We start from the raw sequence: 17,203 nt of genomic DNA on the forward strand, positions 1-17,203 counted from the left end.
AAGGAAACTCTTAATTAAGTTAAAAATCCTAAATGAAATTTTTAATTAACAGAAGAAGTTTAATTGAAAGATGTAACTTAGAATTTTTAAGGAAAATAAATCTCCATACTTCCGGGGTTCTTATTAACGCGAATAGCTTGAATTTTTTAAATTATGCACCGTCTAAAAGTTACATGGAGATTTACTCTTTACTACACTAAATATATGTAGTCATGTACCATAAGTCATATTGCATCGTCGATACGATTTAGGTTGAAAAAGCTCGAGTTACGGTAGAAAATTTTACTATACCGAGCAACATTTTGCGAAATTGTAAAAGCGATAGAAAAATATTGTTACAACACAAGCTGTTTACGATGCTTTCAACCCTTTATGCCAGTGCATGAAGATGTAAGTAACTGCCGCACGCTTTCATTGCTTTACTTCGTAATCGAGATTTAGACGATACAGGCCTTTACGCTCTAGAGACAAAATGAAAAAACACGCTTCGTATCACCCTTTGCAACTCGCGCAGCTTTAATTTTCTGTTTAATCTTGCCCGACACTGTATATTAAGACTTAATCCCTACTTGTGCCGTCGTCGATTAGTCTTTATCGTTATAACTTAGCATTTTCCTTTCGCCAGGGAAAATTTATAAAAACACGCGAGAACGGTTATTGCGCGAGTTACGTAAATCTTGGAAGTTACAACGTTCGTATCATCCGGATGATCGATCTTCAAATTTATTTATAACCATCCTTCCAGTCGTTCAACGAGAAATATAAGACAAGATTACTAAATATTCGACGCTGTTCGAAATATTTAATCTCTCCTTACGCTCGTAAAAGATATTCAAATATATATCATTAGAGTTATACCCTTAAAATTTGTTATACGTTTCTTGATATTTATGATATATACAGGTGTCTCGGGTAAATGGGTCAAGCCGTAGCGTTCAAACGGTAGAAGATAAACGAAAATTTCATTAGGCAGAATTAAAATGGTTTCGAGTGGTGCATGTGACTGCTCTAGAAGTGGAGACGCTTTAAAGATGTTAACTTTACCCCTATTTTTTAAATTGAGCTATATACTTGTTGTACACCAGCAGATGCACCATTTTATATTTTAGGGGATCGTAGTAAGGTACTTATGCTTAAAAACGATTAATTAAAAATATTAATCGAATGTTATTAATTACTAATTAAAAAAATATCGGAAATATCAAGTATCTGCGTTTAATTTAAATTAAGATATTTTAACCCCGATTTTGTAAAATTAAATGCACGAGAACGAAGAAAAAAGAACGTGAAATAAATTTAAAAAATAGAATAATTTTTAGCTGTATCAACAGGCACATCTCATTTTCGGTAATCAAGTGTCAATGAAAATCCACCTCTGAATTGAAGTTTTTTCATCATACGCGTTTCCTTTTATTCTTGATCGTATTAAAATCCATTTCGACGAGGTCGGCGGCCATCAAATCATACCACGGACGAGATTAAACAAAAAACGCTGGCTACCGCCTGCACATCCACTTGACCGGGTCGCAATTTTTCATTTCTGCTCGATTACCTCGTTAAGGTGGGCAGGTTCGTGCAACCGTCTATTGCAGATCATGCGTCATCTAGGTACACGATTGCTCGAATTTCGGTCTCGTGTTCGGGATGTCATAAAATTTCAGCAAAAGTGCGTATTTAACGTTAATGCGCTCGCACTAATGCCCGCATTTTCGACCGATAATTTCTTTTTAACGAAAGTATTCCGGCGCCACGTATGATCCTGGTCGATACACCCCTTACGTTAACTTTTTAATACTTAACTGTATCGAATATTTTAATAGACGGTTCATAAACCACTTACACGTTACGTACAATGTACTACCCGCTGTGAAAATTTCTTCCATCGTCTATCATTTCAGAGCTATAGCTCGTCCTACTTGCGTGGGACACTCTGCATATTATATTGTTCGTAACCGTCGGTATACCTACGCTTTTACGCGTTATTACCGTTAAATACTCTTGCTACTATTGAATTAATACGGAAACTTTAGCGAATTATTCGTAACGACCTGCCTATTTAGATGAAAAAACGTCACCCAATAAACGGAGGACGTGGCGTTCAACGCTTAAATAAATTACTCAACGTACAATATTTCACATTTAACGGCTATTCGGCCGTGTGTGCACCAATGTACGCACTCTGACTGTCCGTGAAAATAACAAATTCGATGAAAAATAAATAAAGTGAAAAATTAAAATTAAGACCCAGAGAAACACAGAGAAAAGTTTAACAGCTGTTACAACTCGTGTGTCACGTAATTGAAATATATCCGAACGTGGCCATGATTCGTATTACCTTCACCGGGAAAATTTCAGCAATTTCATTAAAAAGGTTCCAACGAATAAGCATGAACGAACGAAACGAGTATTAATTGCTCGTGATGCGTGCCTGATATCGAATCATTGCTTAACGTTTGGCTACAAGAGTACAGATAGTCACGAAACCATAGGATAATGACGCTCCCCAGGGCGTAATTAAATCCGTTTCGTCGTTTCTACTTTCCAAGATTCGCTGCGTCAATAGCACCGACACAATCCGTAAAAAGTACGGTCGAACGTCGAAGAAATTGTGATTCGAAATACGTCGATACGCGACCCCTATTGTACGGCGTTGGGACCGGGATTAAATCCGTACGTAAGTACTTTACGCGTTGTGGAAGTTTGCAGACTGTTTGAGGCAATTAAACCTGCTAAGCAATTCGATTCGAGGAATACGCGTGATCGTCGAGTTTACTTTCGAGTTTCGCAAAGAGAACACGTGTAAATACGACGTTCGAAACAATTAAGGGATCACCGTTTCTGAATGACTTCGCAAATGAAGCAGCATTACGACGCGGTACGCGACGAGAGTATTCTGGCGATCGTTTCACGTTATTCGCTACAAATTTTCGAACGGTTCGTGACTCGTTTCTAAAGGGTCGAAAGACCCCCCAGTATCGAACTACCATTTTATAATCTGTCCGAATTAAAGCAGTATGTGACGTGTAACCATATTTTTGAAAGAAGCTTCGGTGATATTGCCTCGTTCTTTAGACGCGCGATACAGTTACAAATTCCTAGCAATAATTATTATTAATGGTGCTCCATTATTAGCGGCTATAATAGGTCCAAAGTTCTTACAACTGCGACTTTTTCCTCACTTTACTCGTTTGAGATTATTAATATTTCTTTAAATGTAAAGTGTAAGTCGGCTACGAATTGATAACGCGATATCGGTATTAATGGTTAATTGTAATTTACGAGGTATGTTTCTGAACGAATTATGAATCTAACATTTTTCGCAAAATTTCAATACTTTCGATATTACTTAAAGCGTGCAAAACGCAAATGTCATCTGTTTGATCATTATGAATAATCCATAATGTATTATTAATAGGGTGGTTCATAGTATGAGCAGAAAAATTATAGATTAAAAGAAGTGTTTTAATGTTCAAAATTATATAACGTCGGGAACGCTTATCAGAACGTGCAAACAAGAGCATCTAGAAATTTATGGAACACCTCGTGACAGGAGCTAATGAGTTAATTTCATGAGTAAAGTTAATCAACCTACTTAGGCTGCAGGTGAGCGAAATACTTTTTCCATCATTGATTATAATTTTTAGTTCAGGTGACACAACGTTTATTATTTATGCAAAATATGTCACTAACCAGCGTTTTCTGCTAAACAGTAGGTATAGAGAAAAAAGATGAAAGAAGAAACAACGATTTTATAGTCGGCGTAATGGCATATCTATCCCAACATTTTATATGTGTGATATTTTTCATAAAAACAAAAATGACTTAATTTCTTGAAAGAAATATCGTATATATTTTGTGATATATAAACGACATCATAGGGGGAAAAGTAGAACAAAAAAAAAAAAAAAAAAAACGAGTAAACAGCGTAATAATTTGCTATGAGAAAATGTCAAAGAAACAAGTATCTACGAATCTAAGTTCAGTTCGCAAAAATAACGATTTATCTTTGTATCCATATTCATTTATTAACCACATGTCACCGAGATCATTTTTCTGTAATTTCTTCGTATTATCGAATAAGATGACCTACATCTACATATCGACCCTTACCTCGTGACGAGCGTCTCATCTGAATATAAAAAGCCCTGCAGGTATATGAGTTCATAGTTATAAAAGAGCCAAAGCGAGATCGTAACTTATATTTATCAAACGTATTCCTTAAAAATACAGATTTTGTCTATACTTGTGTCTACGTTCGTTAAGACCTAGACGTACGTCGATAATGTAATAATTTGTTTTTTAATGATTTAAGAAAAAATTCCGGGGTGTGGGGTGGTTATTGTTGAAAATGTATTAATCGAGTTTACCAGCTAGAAATTGTAGCGAGCCAGGTTAGGTAAACGTAGATGATCGTAGTCGATTATCTCGACTTTAACGTTGGAATCCATCGAGAGTGAAAATTTGAAATAGAAAAGCGGTACCGCGCGCCGTCACGAAAGCTCGTCGATTTTGTTGTGTTTGCACCGCCAGAAACCATACTCATGGTTTCTAGCAGCGAGTAAAAGAAGGTACGAGCGAGCGTTTAACTTTTCCGTCGGTTAAAGTATTCATCAAGACGTTAAATATTGACGAGCATCGAGTTATGAACTCGAAAGACTTACCTTTCGCATCAAGTATTCTTTGAATAATTAACCTAACTCCGCGATAATGCTTTGTATCAAGAATATATCTAATTGAACTACTTTACTGCCGTGGGAAAGGCGGATACCGAGTTTAATTGAGTTCGATTTTTGTCTTATATTTTATGCAAGGGTCTTGAAACTAAAAGCGATAGAAGATCGTTCGATCAAAGAGTGCCTTCATACCTTTTAAATGTGGTATTAATTATGAAAAGTCTTTTTGGAACGTTATTTTACTATTTGATTTAAGATTTGTGATTTACGTGTTTGGCGAACTGCTTATCGATATTTTTACATACACGTATACGAAGGTATTGGTAGCATAAAAATTAGTTCGAATCGTTGGTTCAGTATTAGAATTATACAAGTAGAAAATGGTTTGGTAGTTCTCTGACGGAACAACTATACTTCTATACGGATAATACCCTGCAACCTCTGAAGATCAGCTCAATAGAAATATTCTTAGAAAAACATAAAAATAGCTTTTAATACAGAAATTTCATATCAAATTGCAGAAAAATTCACGAACGTTCGTAGTGTTTCGGGAAATAATCTTGTGTTACTTTAGAAAAGGAAGAAACATTTTCTCTACCAAGCAAATCTAGCGCTAACGAGTCTAAAGCTCGTTCGCAACGTTCGCTTCCATCGACGCGTGCCGTCGTCCCAAACGTTGCGTATTTATGCGCTTCAAGTATTGCGTCAGCTCTTTGTTATGTCGTCAAACGATCCACGAGCAGCGGTTATTGGTTTGTCGACGTTTTTCCGAGATCTCTCGCTGCAGTCGAAAGAGGCTTGTAAAGTGTTTTATGATGCACGTTTACTCCACGGCTCTTTTACAAGACACATCGTTGTCAACGACCGTCGAAATTAAATTTCAGATTAAAATCGAGGCCAGCCGTTGTTCCTAGCACCGAACGGATCCGAGTTGCCGGATTCATGAAATTTCATAAGGCCGCCAGGGTTTTATTCCAACTTACCCATAAAATTATGTTAATTTTGAACTAGTAAATTTCGATGACAATGAGACTACCGATGTCGCGAATCGTTCCCCAGGGCTCTGGCATGGGCTAATGGTAGATTTGGCGCTGAATCGACTTTAACCAACTTTTTAAGCGACTGATTTACTTGATTACAGATCAAAAGCTGGAAAGATGATTCGTGACTATCTGATGCTGCTCTCGTGGCTATGCGCGGTGCAAGGAAAAATAGGTAAATGTATGCATACGTATATAGACGACTGTGTTTGCTACCGTACCGCGGAGATCCAACCTCGATTCTACGTAACGCGCGTCTGAATTGTACGCGTTATTTCTCGTTGCATACAACCATGTTGCCGACTGGCTGAATTATTAAAACGAGTGAAACTTTCCACGTCGAATATGGGTCGGCGTTCTTTGAGCGCGATCGAGACAGAATTTATTCGACAGTCGTACATTAACGTCCTCCCCCTTGTTACGGTTAATTATGGACGAAGTTAACAAGCTGACGTAACGTACGACCACTAACGAAAATGTTATAACAAAGTTATCGAGTTCACGAAAATTCCTTGACCCAATTCACGTGAAATTTCCTTTCCTTTATCTTCCCTAAGGTATTCTGTTTCAACTAAGGTTACTTTGAATGCCGATATAAGTATGATTACTTGCAAAGTATTTCAATTTCCAAAGTTTCTCATTGGCAGTATTTTACTCGTGAAACAAAAATTTTCGTTGGATCATTCAAATGAAAAATTACATTTGAAATGGAATTTATTTCTTTACAATGCATAGTCATTTTGTACTTGCTATTAAACCTATAAATATGATTTGAAATAATTAACAGTAACTTCAACACCTGGATATAACGCCGCGTTATTACTTCGTATTAGAAGCGTTTTAATGGCCTACGCAGAACGGTATATACTCATTTTTCTTTTAAACGGTTGAAAAACATCTTTCAGGACAGAATTAAATGGTGTTAAATTTCTGCACTCTGTTTATGTACATATTTTTATGCAATTGTGCGGCTACAAACATAGTAGTACAGCGCATAGTGGATAGATAAAGATATTATTGAAACTGAAATGCAAAAATAAATATTTTATTATCGATCGTAAAAATATAGCTCCGAAGTCTTGTTAATAATCACGTTAGAACTGGAATAGTACGGAATATATAGATTTAAAACAGAAGATAGAATACAGAAGATAGATTTAGATCGGAATATAGATAGAACGAAGGTACGGATTTCTTTTGCAAACTGAACTGACTACAAATTTTTCAGCACGGTAGTTTAACAATCCTGTATGCAATTTATTTGTTACGCCATCCTGTCCTGTTTACTCTTATGTGCAATATTACTTAAAAATTGTGTAGATATTGTGTTTTTGAAACGCACAGCGAAAGACCTATCCGACAGGAAAGTTTTGCACGATATTGTTACGTTTCGGTGCTTTAAAATTCTCGATCGATCCTAATTAAACGATCCTGGTCAAAATATTAATTCATCCTAATTTAAAACGCTCGAGATTCAACAACAACAGCCATCGGGATTGCGTGTGTTGGTTTGATAAATTCAATCTACCCGTTGAATCGATCGTCGAGTCTAATTACTTTGCAAACTAGCCGCACTTCGTGAGAAAACGGATTGCGCGACTAATTTAAAACAATCCGTCTTATGTTCGGCGATTCGATTCGTCTCGATTTGATTCGTCGCGCTGGAAAATACGAATCCGTTTACCGATGAGGATCGAATTCGTTCGAAACCGTGCTTCGCGTTTTCGAAGGCATCAACCTCGCAGTTTTGCATCCTTGTCTCGTCGTGACGTTACGTTGATTCGCGGAAACGGTAGGGGAGAAACGATGAATGAAAATGCAACGGAACGAGATGCAAATAGAAGCTGAAACGCAGAAGGCGCGACGACCTCGTTCTCTCTGCTTCTAGGGTATTTCTGGCACATCACTGACATCCACTATGATCCGAGGTACTCCACCCAAGCAAACGCGGCAAACGGTAAGTAACTTCGTTTTATTTTGTACGTACGTTATATGTCTTTGCCTTCTCCTTATCGTTGTCGCGAGACAGCGATTTTTTATGCATCTGTGCGAAATTCAAAGATGCAAAGATACACACAATCGATATAATATACAAATATACATACACCTACCGACAAAACTTGACAAACATCATGATCGCCTGGATCGATAAAATAGTAAACAGAGATGACAGTTCATACACGAAATTATAATACGTTTTTTTTCGATTACGCTACTGTAATACGTGTATATGAAACAAGTAGATGTATATAACATGAAAATATAATAAAGAAACTTTATGTTTCATACTAACCTATGTTTTGGCTTCGAAATCTTGCCCTTCGTTTTCAATCTCATTCGCTTCGGCAAGCGATTCGATATTATTTATATCTTTCGCATAAAATTTCGTAAAAGAGCAGTCGTTCCATTATAATTGGCATTGAAAAGACTAAATATCACAGCACCGACTGTTAATCAAATCCGAAGAAACGAAATCTTTTTTCCCCAAGCTCTGTCGCAAAATATTCGATAAAATTTTTCCCTTCGGCGATGTAACCTTTGCACAGTACGCCCCTAAAGTTTAGTCAAACATTTCAGGAACAGAATATATTCAGCTTTCACCCCTTGCTACCCGTGCCTATATTTTCCTCCTGTTCCCGTCGCTATTTACCGATCGTTTTAAAGTACCTGGCGTGTTTGGTTGGCACGAGGTTTGCATGAAATAACGCTACCTGAAATTGCGTCCCATACCAAGCACGAGCTGGGGCCGACTCCGTGTCATTTGGACGTTAGCGTGGCAATACACGAGCGTCCGCTGCGCTGCTCCCTTAATACGAGCACTATGTTCCCACGTGTTCGTTTCCTCATTTCTGTTTTTCTTTGTCTTTTTTTTTTTTGTCTTCTTGTTTCCTCTTCAGCTTAGCCAGGTCCCTGCTTTCAGCGTGCTGGAACACGAAGAACGGTGTGAACAGCGGTCGGAAAACCCCCGGAGAATTCGGTGACTACGGCTGCGATTCGCCCTGGGCCCTGGTAGAATCAGCAGCGATGGCAATGACATCCAACCGCGGCGAAGGAATCAAGTTCGTTCTTTGGACGGGGTAAGTTTACAAATTTGTACTACGAATGACTATGAATAGTATTGACATGCCATCGTATTTACATTTATTGCATTTACATACTAATTAAATAGGTACAAGTACATTAAATTTTGTATCGCTCAATAACAGATACTTATCGTATGACTACAAAGGTTTAATAAGGATATATCGATATATGGTATAGAATATATGTCGATATTGCAAGGGTATGTGCTAATATCTTTTACAGCTATTACGAGCATATCTCTTATCGTCGAAGAACTTTCGACGTTGCTCGTACAAACAACTAAACGAACGAGAAAAGGAGTAACGAAATTATATAGTATTTTTTTGAAATGAAAAGCTTCCGAAGTGCTGATAACCGACTTAAATTTCCTCAGTTTGTGGTTCGAAATATCGCGTTTCTCGATGGACAGATTAAATTCGGTGTCTGACTTGTTGAAAAATTAGCTTATACAGCGCGAATCTCGACACTGTCAGAACTTTCATTCTACAACTTCGTTCGCGGTTCAAGTCAAAAGTTATATAGAGTTGGGTTGACAATCAAAAATACTACGCTAACGCTGCTCGCTTTAGTATTCTTATTATTAGCGATATGATGTAGGATTTGCGGAATGCTCAACCGATTAATCGGCGTATCGCTATCATCGGAGCAACAAGCTTAACGCGACAATTCGATTTTCATGGAGTAAGAAATTAATAAAAACGAATGTCCAGATAATGTGACGTGAAATTCTAATTACTGGGTAACTACGAAAATAATAAACGACGAATATTCGACGTGTCAACAACGGACGGAAATAGAAATCGAGGATGAAATTAACGAGCATTCGATTGGATGACGAATCGGTATCGCATGAATGTTCTGATGGCTATTAGTAAATTGGCCGATGAATCAACGAAAACTGATTAGCCTTTAACACGCAGTTTCGTAAACTAATCTGATAATTGATAATTCGCAAACTGGAGGAACAAGAATGTAGTGGACTATAAAGATTTGTGTTTGTTGGACGCAACACAGTGGCTGCGTGCTCCGTATAAATTAAACCGTACAATCGCTAGTTTAATAGAGTTTGATCGATTTATTTACATACAACCGAATCGCGAATGTTAATGCACTTATGAATAAATTATCGAACAAATTGATAATTCCCTTCTGATTTGCGAAATCTAATGAACATTCATTAGTATCGATATAAGTTTATTATCCCAGCCAATTGCACTTGTAATTTCTTTAGCTTATTATCGGAAAGAAATTATAGAAGCGGGAGTTGTGTTTAATTACACTTTCTCACGGTTTCTCTCTTGACGGTTACGCTTTAATTTTCTTCCATTGAAATTTTAAATCGTGTGTATCTATAATACGATTTGAAATAATACAATTCCTGGAATATTATTTTATTTGCTTTGAGCAGATGTTACACAGTTTGTAAAAACGTAACAATTCCATTAATTCTTAAGTATTTCTACGCAGGTACAGATATATATGCACATATAGTGTTTGAGCTGTAATCCTATTGTAAAACAAACTTATACGCATAGTACTGTGCAACCACATTATCCAGCATGCATAACATGCACGAAAGTTCAGCAGTTCCATGTGTATACATGTATGCGTTATACTTCTAACCAATTATCAGGTAACTAAGAAAGTTTGTTTCTCTCACAATAGGGAAGATAGAGAAGTAAATACGGAGAAAACACATTTTATTCGTTAGGATAGTTACTCACTCTCACATTCATTTAACTTTCTTTTTTACGGAAAAAGAGTTTATAAACCGGTTGTAAACTCTTCTAAAAACGATTTAGAATGAAAACAACTTCTCCAATGTTGATTCTACGATTTCCCAATTTCTGAATTGTCGATGCTGAAGAACATTGCTTTATCTCTCTTAAGTTTTGTTTCTGTTTTTTTCGGGAATTTTTTTTCTATGCATTTATAAATTAAAAAATTCTACGTATATTAATTTGAAATAATTAGTAGTACGAGAAAAAATGTTTTTCTTTTAGCAGTCACCTTTTCAGACATAACATTTTATCGAAAAACAAAATTATGCTAATTACGTCGACGTAGCAATTATTATCTCAGCTCTTTTATCAAAGAAACTCCTACATTATCGACGAAAAAGAATATTTAACGCGTCAAAAATATTTATGTAACGATACAACGAGTTATCGAACAAGAAATCCAAATGCTAACTCATGTAAGTTTGCGCTGCAACTCGATTTCGAGGTTTTGGTTGTTCCGACTTTACGTGACTGATATCGTATTTCACCATCAATTCACAATACAAAGTTGATATCACACACTCTCACGAACAATCCAGATTACTCAGCAAGAGTCAGAGTCACACGCGAAATCTACAATTTCTCTATTCCCGTTCCTCCGTTTATAGCGTTCTGTTTTCAGTCTTTCAATGTACTTTAATGCTTCATCTTAAACTACCTTCGACCACATTATTACGAATCTAAAATTGCCCGATATATTGGATTACAGTTTGCATCTGTCGTACGTTCGTCCGCGAAACAAAAATCAAATATACAGGATTACGCAAGAGATTGAAAAGATTTTGACGATTAATTAAATTTTCTCAAAGAATGCCGATAAAGAACGCAAATGTTGAAATCAAGGTTTTCCGTGTAAAATGTAGCTCTTATAGCGGCATTGCTCCGATTTAAATTGGTTCCTACATATAGGAATTATATTACCCTGAAATTATAAAGATCGCGCACATGCACAGCCGGAAGATACAACTCCTAACAGCAGCAGCGGGTCCAGACAATGTAATATTCTGGAATCAAATAAAAATTAATGAAGAAAATCTTCGCTCCCAGGGAAAAAATCCAGTCTCTAAGAGAATCTAATTGCAGCAATTTTTGTAATGGCGTTCTGGTAAAGGGTGGTACGAAGTTCCGCAGCTTTCTCATTAAGTTCCAACAACACGTGTACGTAGTATATACAAACCATTTTTAACTACGTACTTGTCTAGATACGAATCCTCTGTTCATACTTCTCGACTTGTATCATTCGATTTTCCAAGTTCTTAATTAAATTCGCCATTTAAAAATGCATACGGTTTTATAAAAGTTTCTTTGCACGTCTAGATACGAACAGGTTGAAAATTTTCATTCATTTGGAAACCTTGACGCTTTGACATCAAGATATTTTTCTCTCCACCACCGGGAAGAAGGAAAGGAAGGGAGAAATGTAAAATGATAACTGTAATTTCTTATTTAACGAGTTCTTATGATACGATATTTCAATGCAAAGTCAGAATTAAGTGAAATCTTTGCGAGACACGTTATTAAAGAGAAAGACTTCATTTTCTATGGGGATCTGTCTGTAATAATTCTTTTAAGGCCTTTCGATAAATCAGAGCTAAAACGTGTTACCAAGCGTGTGCCAAGTACTAAGTGGAAGCCATACGTGTGTATACTTAACGTCCATCGTTTCTTAAGCTACATACTTTCCTGGGTTTATCGCGTCTAATTTTTAACGCTTCGACGAACATTCTATTTTCTGTTTCGAACTATGCTGTACATACGTAATACCGATACCGTCTCTTTTGAAAACATCTGTCATGTACTAATTTTATGATAGAATTAATTTATTCATTAGTAGCAATAACGATAAAAGTTCCCCTTAATCCCCTAACCGGGTATGACGAAATATTTCGTCATGTGAATATAGTTATTCCTACATACGCAAGAAAATATTCCCCAGTAAAAGGTTAACAATTTAGATCAAGAGACAGACACGAATCGATTGAGAACAGGTATACTTTCTTGATTGTAAAAATCTGTATACAAAATGGCCAACATGTCTTTTAGTAGTCTATGACTTACATACTATAATAAAAAACAGTCATTCTCAGTCAGTCTCGTTCTTCTTGTATCGACTTGGAGCTGAAACCGTTGAGATGGTGAACTACAGCATCCAGCTTGAATTTATTCGCATTACGCGAAGTAACGTTTCTTCGTATTTGCCAGGGAAATCGTAATAATTCTGACAGACGCTGGTCAGCCATATGTTACGTACTCTAACGTACTTACACTAACGAGCCTGTAACTACTTGTTGCAGTGACGCGCTGACGCGCACTACTGGCATGAGCGCCGAGCTTCGTCTGCAGTGTTTGCGGAATTTGACCGATCTGTTGTCTCGCACGTTTAAGGAACAGTTTGTGTTTCCGGCGCTCGGACACGACGACATCGGGGTGAACTTCTCACAACTCGCCGAGATCTGGCAGCATTGGTTGCCGCAGGAAGCTCTGGATACCTTTAAAACTGGTACGAACAAGTGTTTTCCTTTTTCCCTGCCTTGACTCTTCTCTTTGGCTTCTATCGTTATACTGGAAGATATTTCTCTATGTGAAAGCGTTTTGCAATGGCGAACGGCTCGGAAATCGGATTAAAGCAAGCGGACGTACTCTTGAGTCCGAATCTCTCGAGAATACCTATGTTTCATATAGAGAAATTGTTTTAGTAATATCGATAAAAGACGACTGTTTTCTTTTTCCATTATTTGCTGTTTTCTATTCCGAATCCAAGTCGTGGCAAAAGAGAAAAAATATTGATACGAGTGTACTTTAAACCGATTATACAGTTACAAAGCTTCGTTTCTCTCTTATTTCTGTTTTATGGAAAGGACTATTTCATATACGACGCTTTGTCTTAATTTATGTTTCGCACAGCATCTTTCAAATTTATTCAGTTTTTATTCACTTTCGTTTATTTATTTTTTCAGCTTCTCTATTCAAAGAATGTCAACACACGCTATACTCATAAGCCTTTTGCTCCTCCTTTCTTTCTTTACCATTCGGAATTGAACGAAACCTAATTCAAACGACATACGATTAACAACAACTTCCACCTAACGATATAACAGATTTTTATCCCACCAACAACCTCCTTTACAGAGTAGTCGCTTTAATAGCCCGTACAACCCTTTTCAGATCCATTATTTATGCGAAAAAATCAATACCACTTCGATACTTCTCACCCAATACAATACGAGCATCCCGCGTTGGCTTCAATCAGCCGCCATTTCCACGAACGTATACCCACTTCAATCTTTACGAACACACGAACGAATAAAATTCAAGCGCAGCGCTCGAGCAAACAAAAATTTCTTCCCCGAACAATTCTCCCTTCTACCTACCGCTTCCTACTGCCGTCGTGCCGTTTCAATAAAAGTCCAATAACATCCGCCGTCCGAGCGAATTGCGAAAGAAGATCGCGAAAAAGAAAAAAAAAAGCGAGCGTACTCCGCATAAACTGGCAGCTTAAACGCATCCGACTATTTCGTACACTTGTTACAGCCGGATATTACACGATAGAGCAGCGCTCGGAAAAGTATCGAATCATTTTCCTCAATACGAATTTGTGGTTGAACACGGCTGACAATCGTATGCTACATCGCTCCGGAAGTAGTACGATCGACAACACGCAGGATCCTTTCGATCAATGGTCCTGGTTCCAGATGACTCTCGAGACCGCGCGGAGGAAGAAGGAAACGGTAAGACACATTTCTTCTATAATTGAATGGAAACCGACAGTAAGCGAAGGTCTTGCGCGCATTTAGCAGCACGTTTCGAAGAAAGCGGTTTTTAAGTTACGCTGTTCCATAGGTAGAGCGCGGATATCTGTGCGAATTCTCATATTTTTATGAATATAATTAAAAACAATGAAATTTAGATAGGAAATTGTTTTATCTATCGCGTATGGTAAAAATTGTCTACATTTTGTCTGTTTTTACATCTCCAAATTTCCCATAAACGCAAGCGAATCTGCACTCTAAGCATAAGTTTCAGATAACTAACACCACGTCGCTTTTCGACGAGATATTTGCAACCATACTTTGCTGCTACTTCGACTTTGATCGCAATGTACTATCGACTCTTATTCGAGGTTTTCGTACGATTCACCGATGATATTATTAAACTGAACTCATAACATGTCGTTATCGCGATATCGTTTCCAGTATCCTGCTGTTCTTATTATTTTTGCGTCGAAACAATATTCCACTGAGTTTTAAGATACGTAACGTTATTAAAGTCAGCAGCTTCGCAAACTTTTGTTTATCCCCGCTATGGCAAGGTTATATAGCCGGACGAGAGATTGCGTATCAAATCCCATCCTTCGTCGACATTTCCTCCAGGCTGTTCCTCTCGCTTTTCAACAAGTTGTATAAATTTTGTCGACAAACACAGATTCGATCGACTAATTCTTTTAGAAAATTAAAACCCTATTTTTCTCTGTCGTATCTTTATTCTTTCGAAAAAGGAAAAACATATTGGATACTTGAGAGACTTTCATGAAGTCTCACTACCGTGAGTTCTTTGAAGCACGAATATGTGAAGATTATCATCTTTATTGCGGTTGCGAAGAGATGATATTTCTTTATGACTTTCTTGACATACTCTCTATATATATTTGTACTTCTTTGAAACGTATCTGCCACTTTACGTACTTACATTTCACGAACTTTTTTATCATTTCTTCAGCATTTATATTTAAATTGTAAAAAATTTGTTCCAAGAAATATCACCGTATAAAAGCGTCTACAGAAAGTGACGATACCTCGTGATACAATTTTTTTGCCATTACATTTATCATACAATGGGACACGATGATTACGAATCATAGTGATTATATTCGTAACGTTTGAAACAGTCGACTATTCTTTGTATTAATAAGCCATAGTATCTAACGAGACCATCGGTTACGCTAATTATACGTTTTCGATTATTATTCACGTTGTATATTAATTTTTCACGAAATGTATATTCGCAACGAGTCTCTTGTAACTTTGATATACGTTTCCAGATCCGTTTTACATTTTACTGCTATAATCACCGTGATTCATAATCACCATGTCCCGTTATAATGATAACGAAATTTCAAAAAGTTTCGTATAATGCGCATATTTCGAATAATTTGTACATAGTACGTCGAACAACCGCGTTACCCTTTCCACGCAGAACATTTATACGAATGTTCATGCTCTCTATCAATTCGACGTAATGCATTCACGGCACCGTTACGAGCGAGATCCCTGATCAAACAAAGAAGGAGCATGAACAAGAAAGTGAGAATAACATCGTTCGGAGAATTGCTCGGCCAGCTCCTTTGTTTGTTCGGTTTTCCCGTTTTAACGACCCGCTTTTCTCCTGCAGGGCCTGCTATTTGATCGTTCTGAGAGTAAACGTCGGAGCAATAGCAATTGTAATTCATTATACGATTCATCATTAAGCAGTCAATATTTTTCAAGTGCAGTTTTCCACAGCTCTCATCGAAATGACTGCTTCGAAGAAAATGCAATTAAAAGTTTACCGTTGTCATCTAGACGTAATAGCTTCTCTCAAAGAACGATATGAAATGGTACGAAGGAAGAAGGCAAGGAAATTTCATAATCAACATTGATCCAGAAGGAAGTTGCCCTTAAGAAGATTTGCTCGAGTGCGAAGAAATTTCTTTTCGAAGAATGGCACTCGAAGGGAAATGTGCTTTTATGGCAGGAATATAATAGTCTTTGTTCAGAAACAAGCTGCTTGCGACGAACGTTGCAGTATTACAGCGAGAGATTCAATTCGATGTGTAGTACCAAGTACAAGCGAGTCCAACTTTGTAAGATGTAAAGAAGGTCTGTATAATTATTATCTATGAGAATCCTTCGACGAATCGTTGAAGAAACTTCCTTAACGATTCAATTAATTAACTAATCCGAAGTAGTATTTGGCAAAAGAGTCGACACATTTAACATACCGGGGAAATGACACGTTTAATGCCGGGGGAAATTCGTCGTGAATTCAGATTCCGTATCGTCGCGATTACATTTTCGTAAAAATCAATTTCGCTACGGCGCTAATGAGATTTCAAAATGTTTCGCGTAATACAATGTAGCAAGTTTCTTCGAATACTTGCGTGAGCCATTGCGTATATTTATCTTGTATAATAGAACGATACTTGTTTCGTGGCACGACAAGTTCGATAATTAAAGGATCAAGCGAGACATATGTACGATGGATTGTGCACGCTCGTAAAACAAGCCCTGCATAGTTTAAATCGACGAGCAGACGAGAGGAAGGCAGACGGATGAACAGATAGCGAGAGAGAAAAAGAGAGAGAAATGGAAGAAGAGAATCAGGGAAGGTTCGTCCAAGTGGCGGTAAAGGAAGTTTATTGACGAAACGTCAATTCCCGAGGATGAAAATCGTGCGGCGCCGCGCAGTATCAATGCTGATGCCGCTTCGTTTCCTCCATTTTGGTTCCCGTCGCGATAAATTATTTACACGGGACGCAGTTATCGGGATGACAGGCTATCAGTCAATAACAGAACTTCCGACCCAAAGCTTTATAGCCTGAAAGCGACCGTTGAATCCGCCTTCTCCGTGTGGGGATATGAAGTTTCGC

General features: G+C 37.4%; 1 protein-coding gene and 1 long non-coding RNA gene across 7 annotated transcripts in view; one reads left to right on the top strand and one right to left on the bottom strand.

Annotated features, from left to right (window-relative positions):
• Positions 1 to 17,203, bottom strand: part of LOC117230404 — a 90,996-nt gene that overhangs the window by 31,283 nt on the left and 42,510 nt on the right. Inside the window, exon 4 of one of the 3 annotated variants that reach the window (XR_004492780.1) lies at positions 10,811 to 11,582. The exons of 1 other annotated variant lie outside the window; for it this stretch is intronic. This is a non-coding gene — a long non-coding RNA (uncharacterized LOC117230404). Of the gene's footprint in view, positions 1 to 10,810; positions 11,583 to 13,034; positions 13,141 to 17,203 lie in introns of those variants that run through there. One more of the 3 variants, XR_004492779.1, reaches the window with a different exon arrangement.
• LOC117230393 (acid sphingomyelinase-like phosphodiesterase 3a) overlaps positions 1 to 17,203 on the top strand; it is a 49,847-nt gene that overhangs the window by 18,060 nt on the left and 14,584 nt on the right. For all 4 annotated transcript variants that reach the window (XM_033487802.1, XM_033487804.1, XM_033487803.1 and 1 more), the window contains 5 exons: positions 5,815 to 5,888; positions 7,602 to 7,670; positions 8,634 to 8,790; positions 12,873 to 13,078; positions 14,110 to 14,306. In XM_033487802.1, the coding sequence (XP_033343693.1) occupies positions 5,831 to 5,888; positions 7,602 to 7,670; positions 8,634 to 8,790; positions 12,873 to 13,078; positions 14,110 to 14,306 (687 nt within the window). In that variant the 5' untranslated portion in view covers positions 5,815 to 5,830. The remainder of the gene's footprint in view (positions 1 to 5,814; positions 5,889 to 7,601; positions 7,671 to 8,633; positions 8,791 to 12,872; positions 13,079 to 14,109; positions 14,307 to 17,203) is intronic.

The sequence above is a fragment of the Bombus vosnesenskii genome, unplaced genomic scaffold (genome assembly GCF_011952255.1).
Source record: "Bombus vosnesenskii isolate JDL3184/JDL3185 unplaced genomic scaffold, Bvos_JDL3184-5_v1.1 scf7180000013267, whole genome shotgun sequence".
Taxonomy (NCBI): Eukaryota; Metazoa; Arthropoda; class Insecta; order Hymenoptera; family Apidae; genus Bombus; species Bombus vosnesenskii.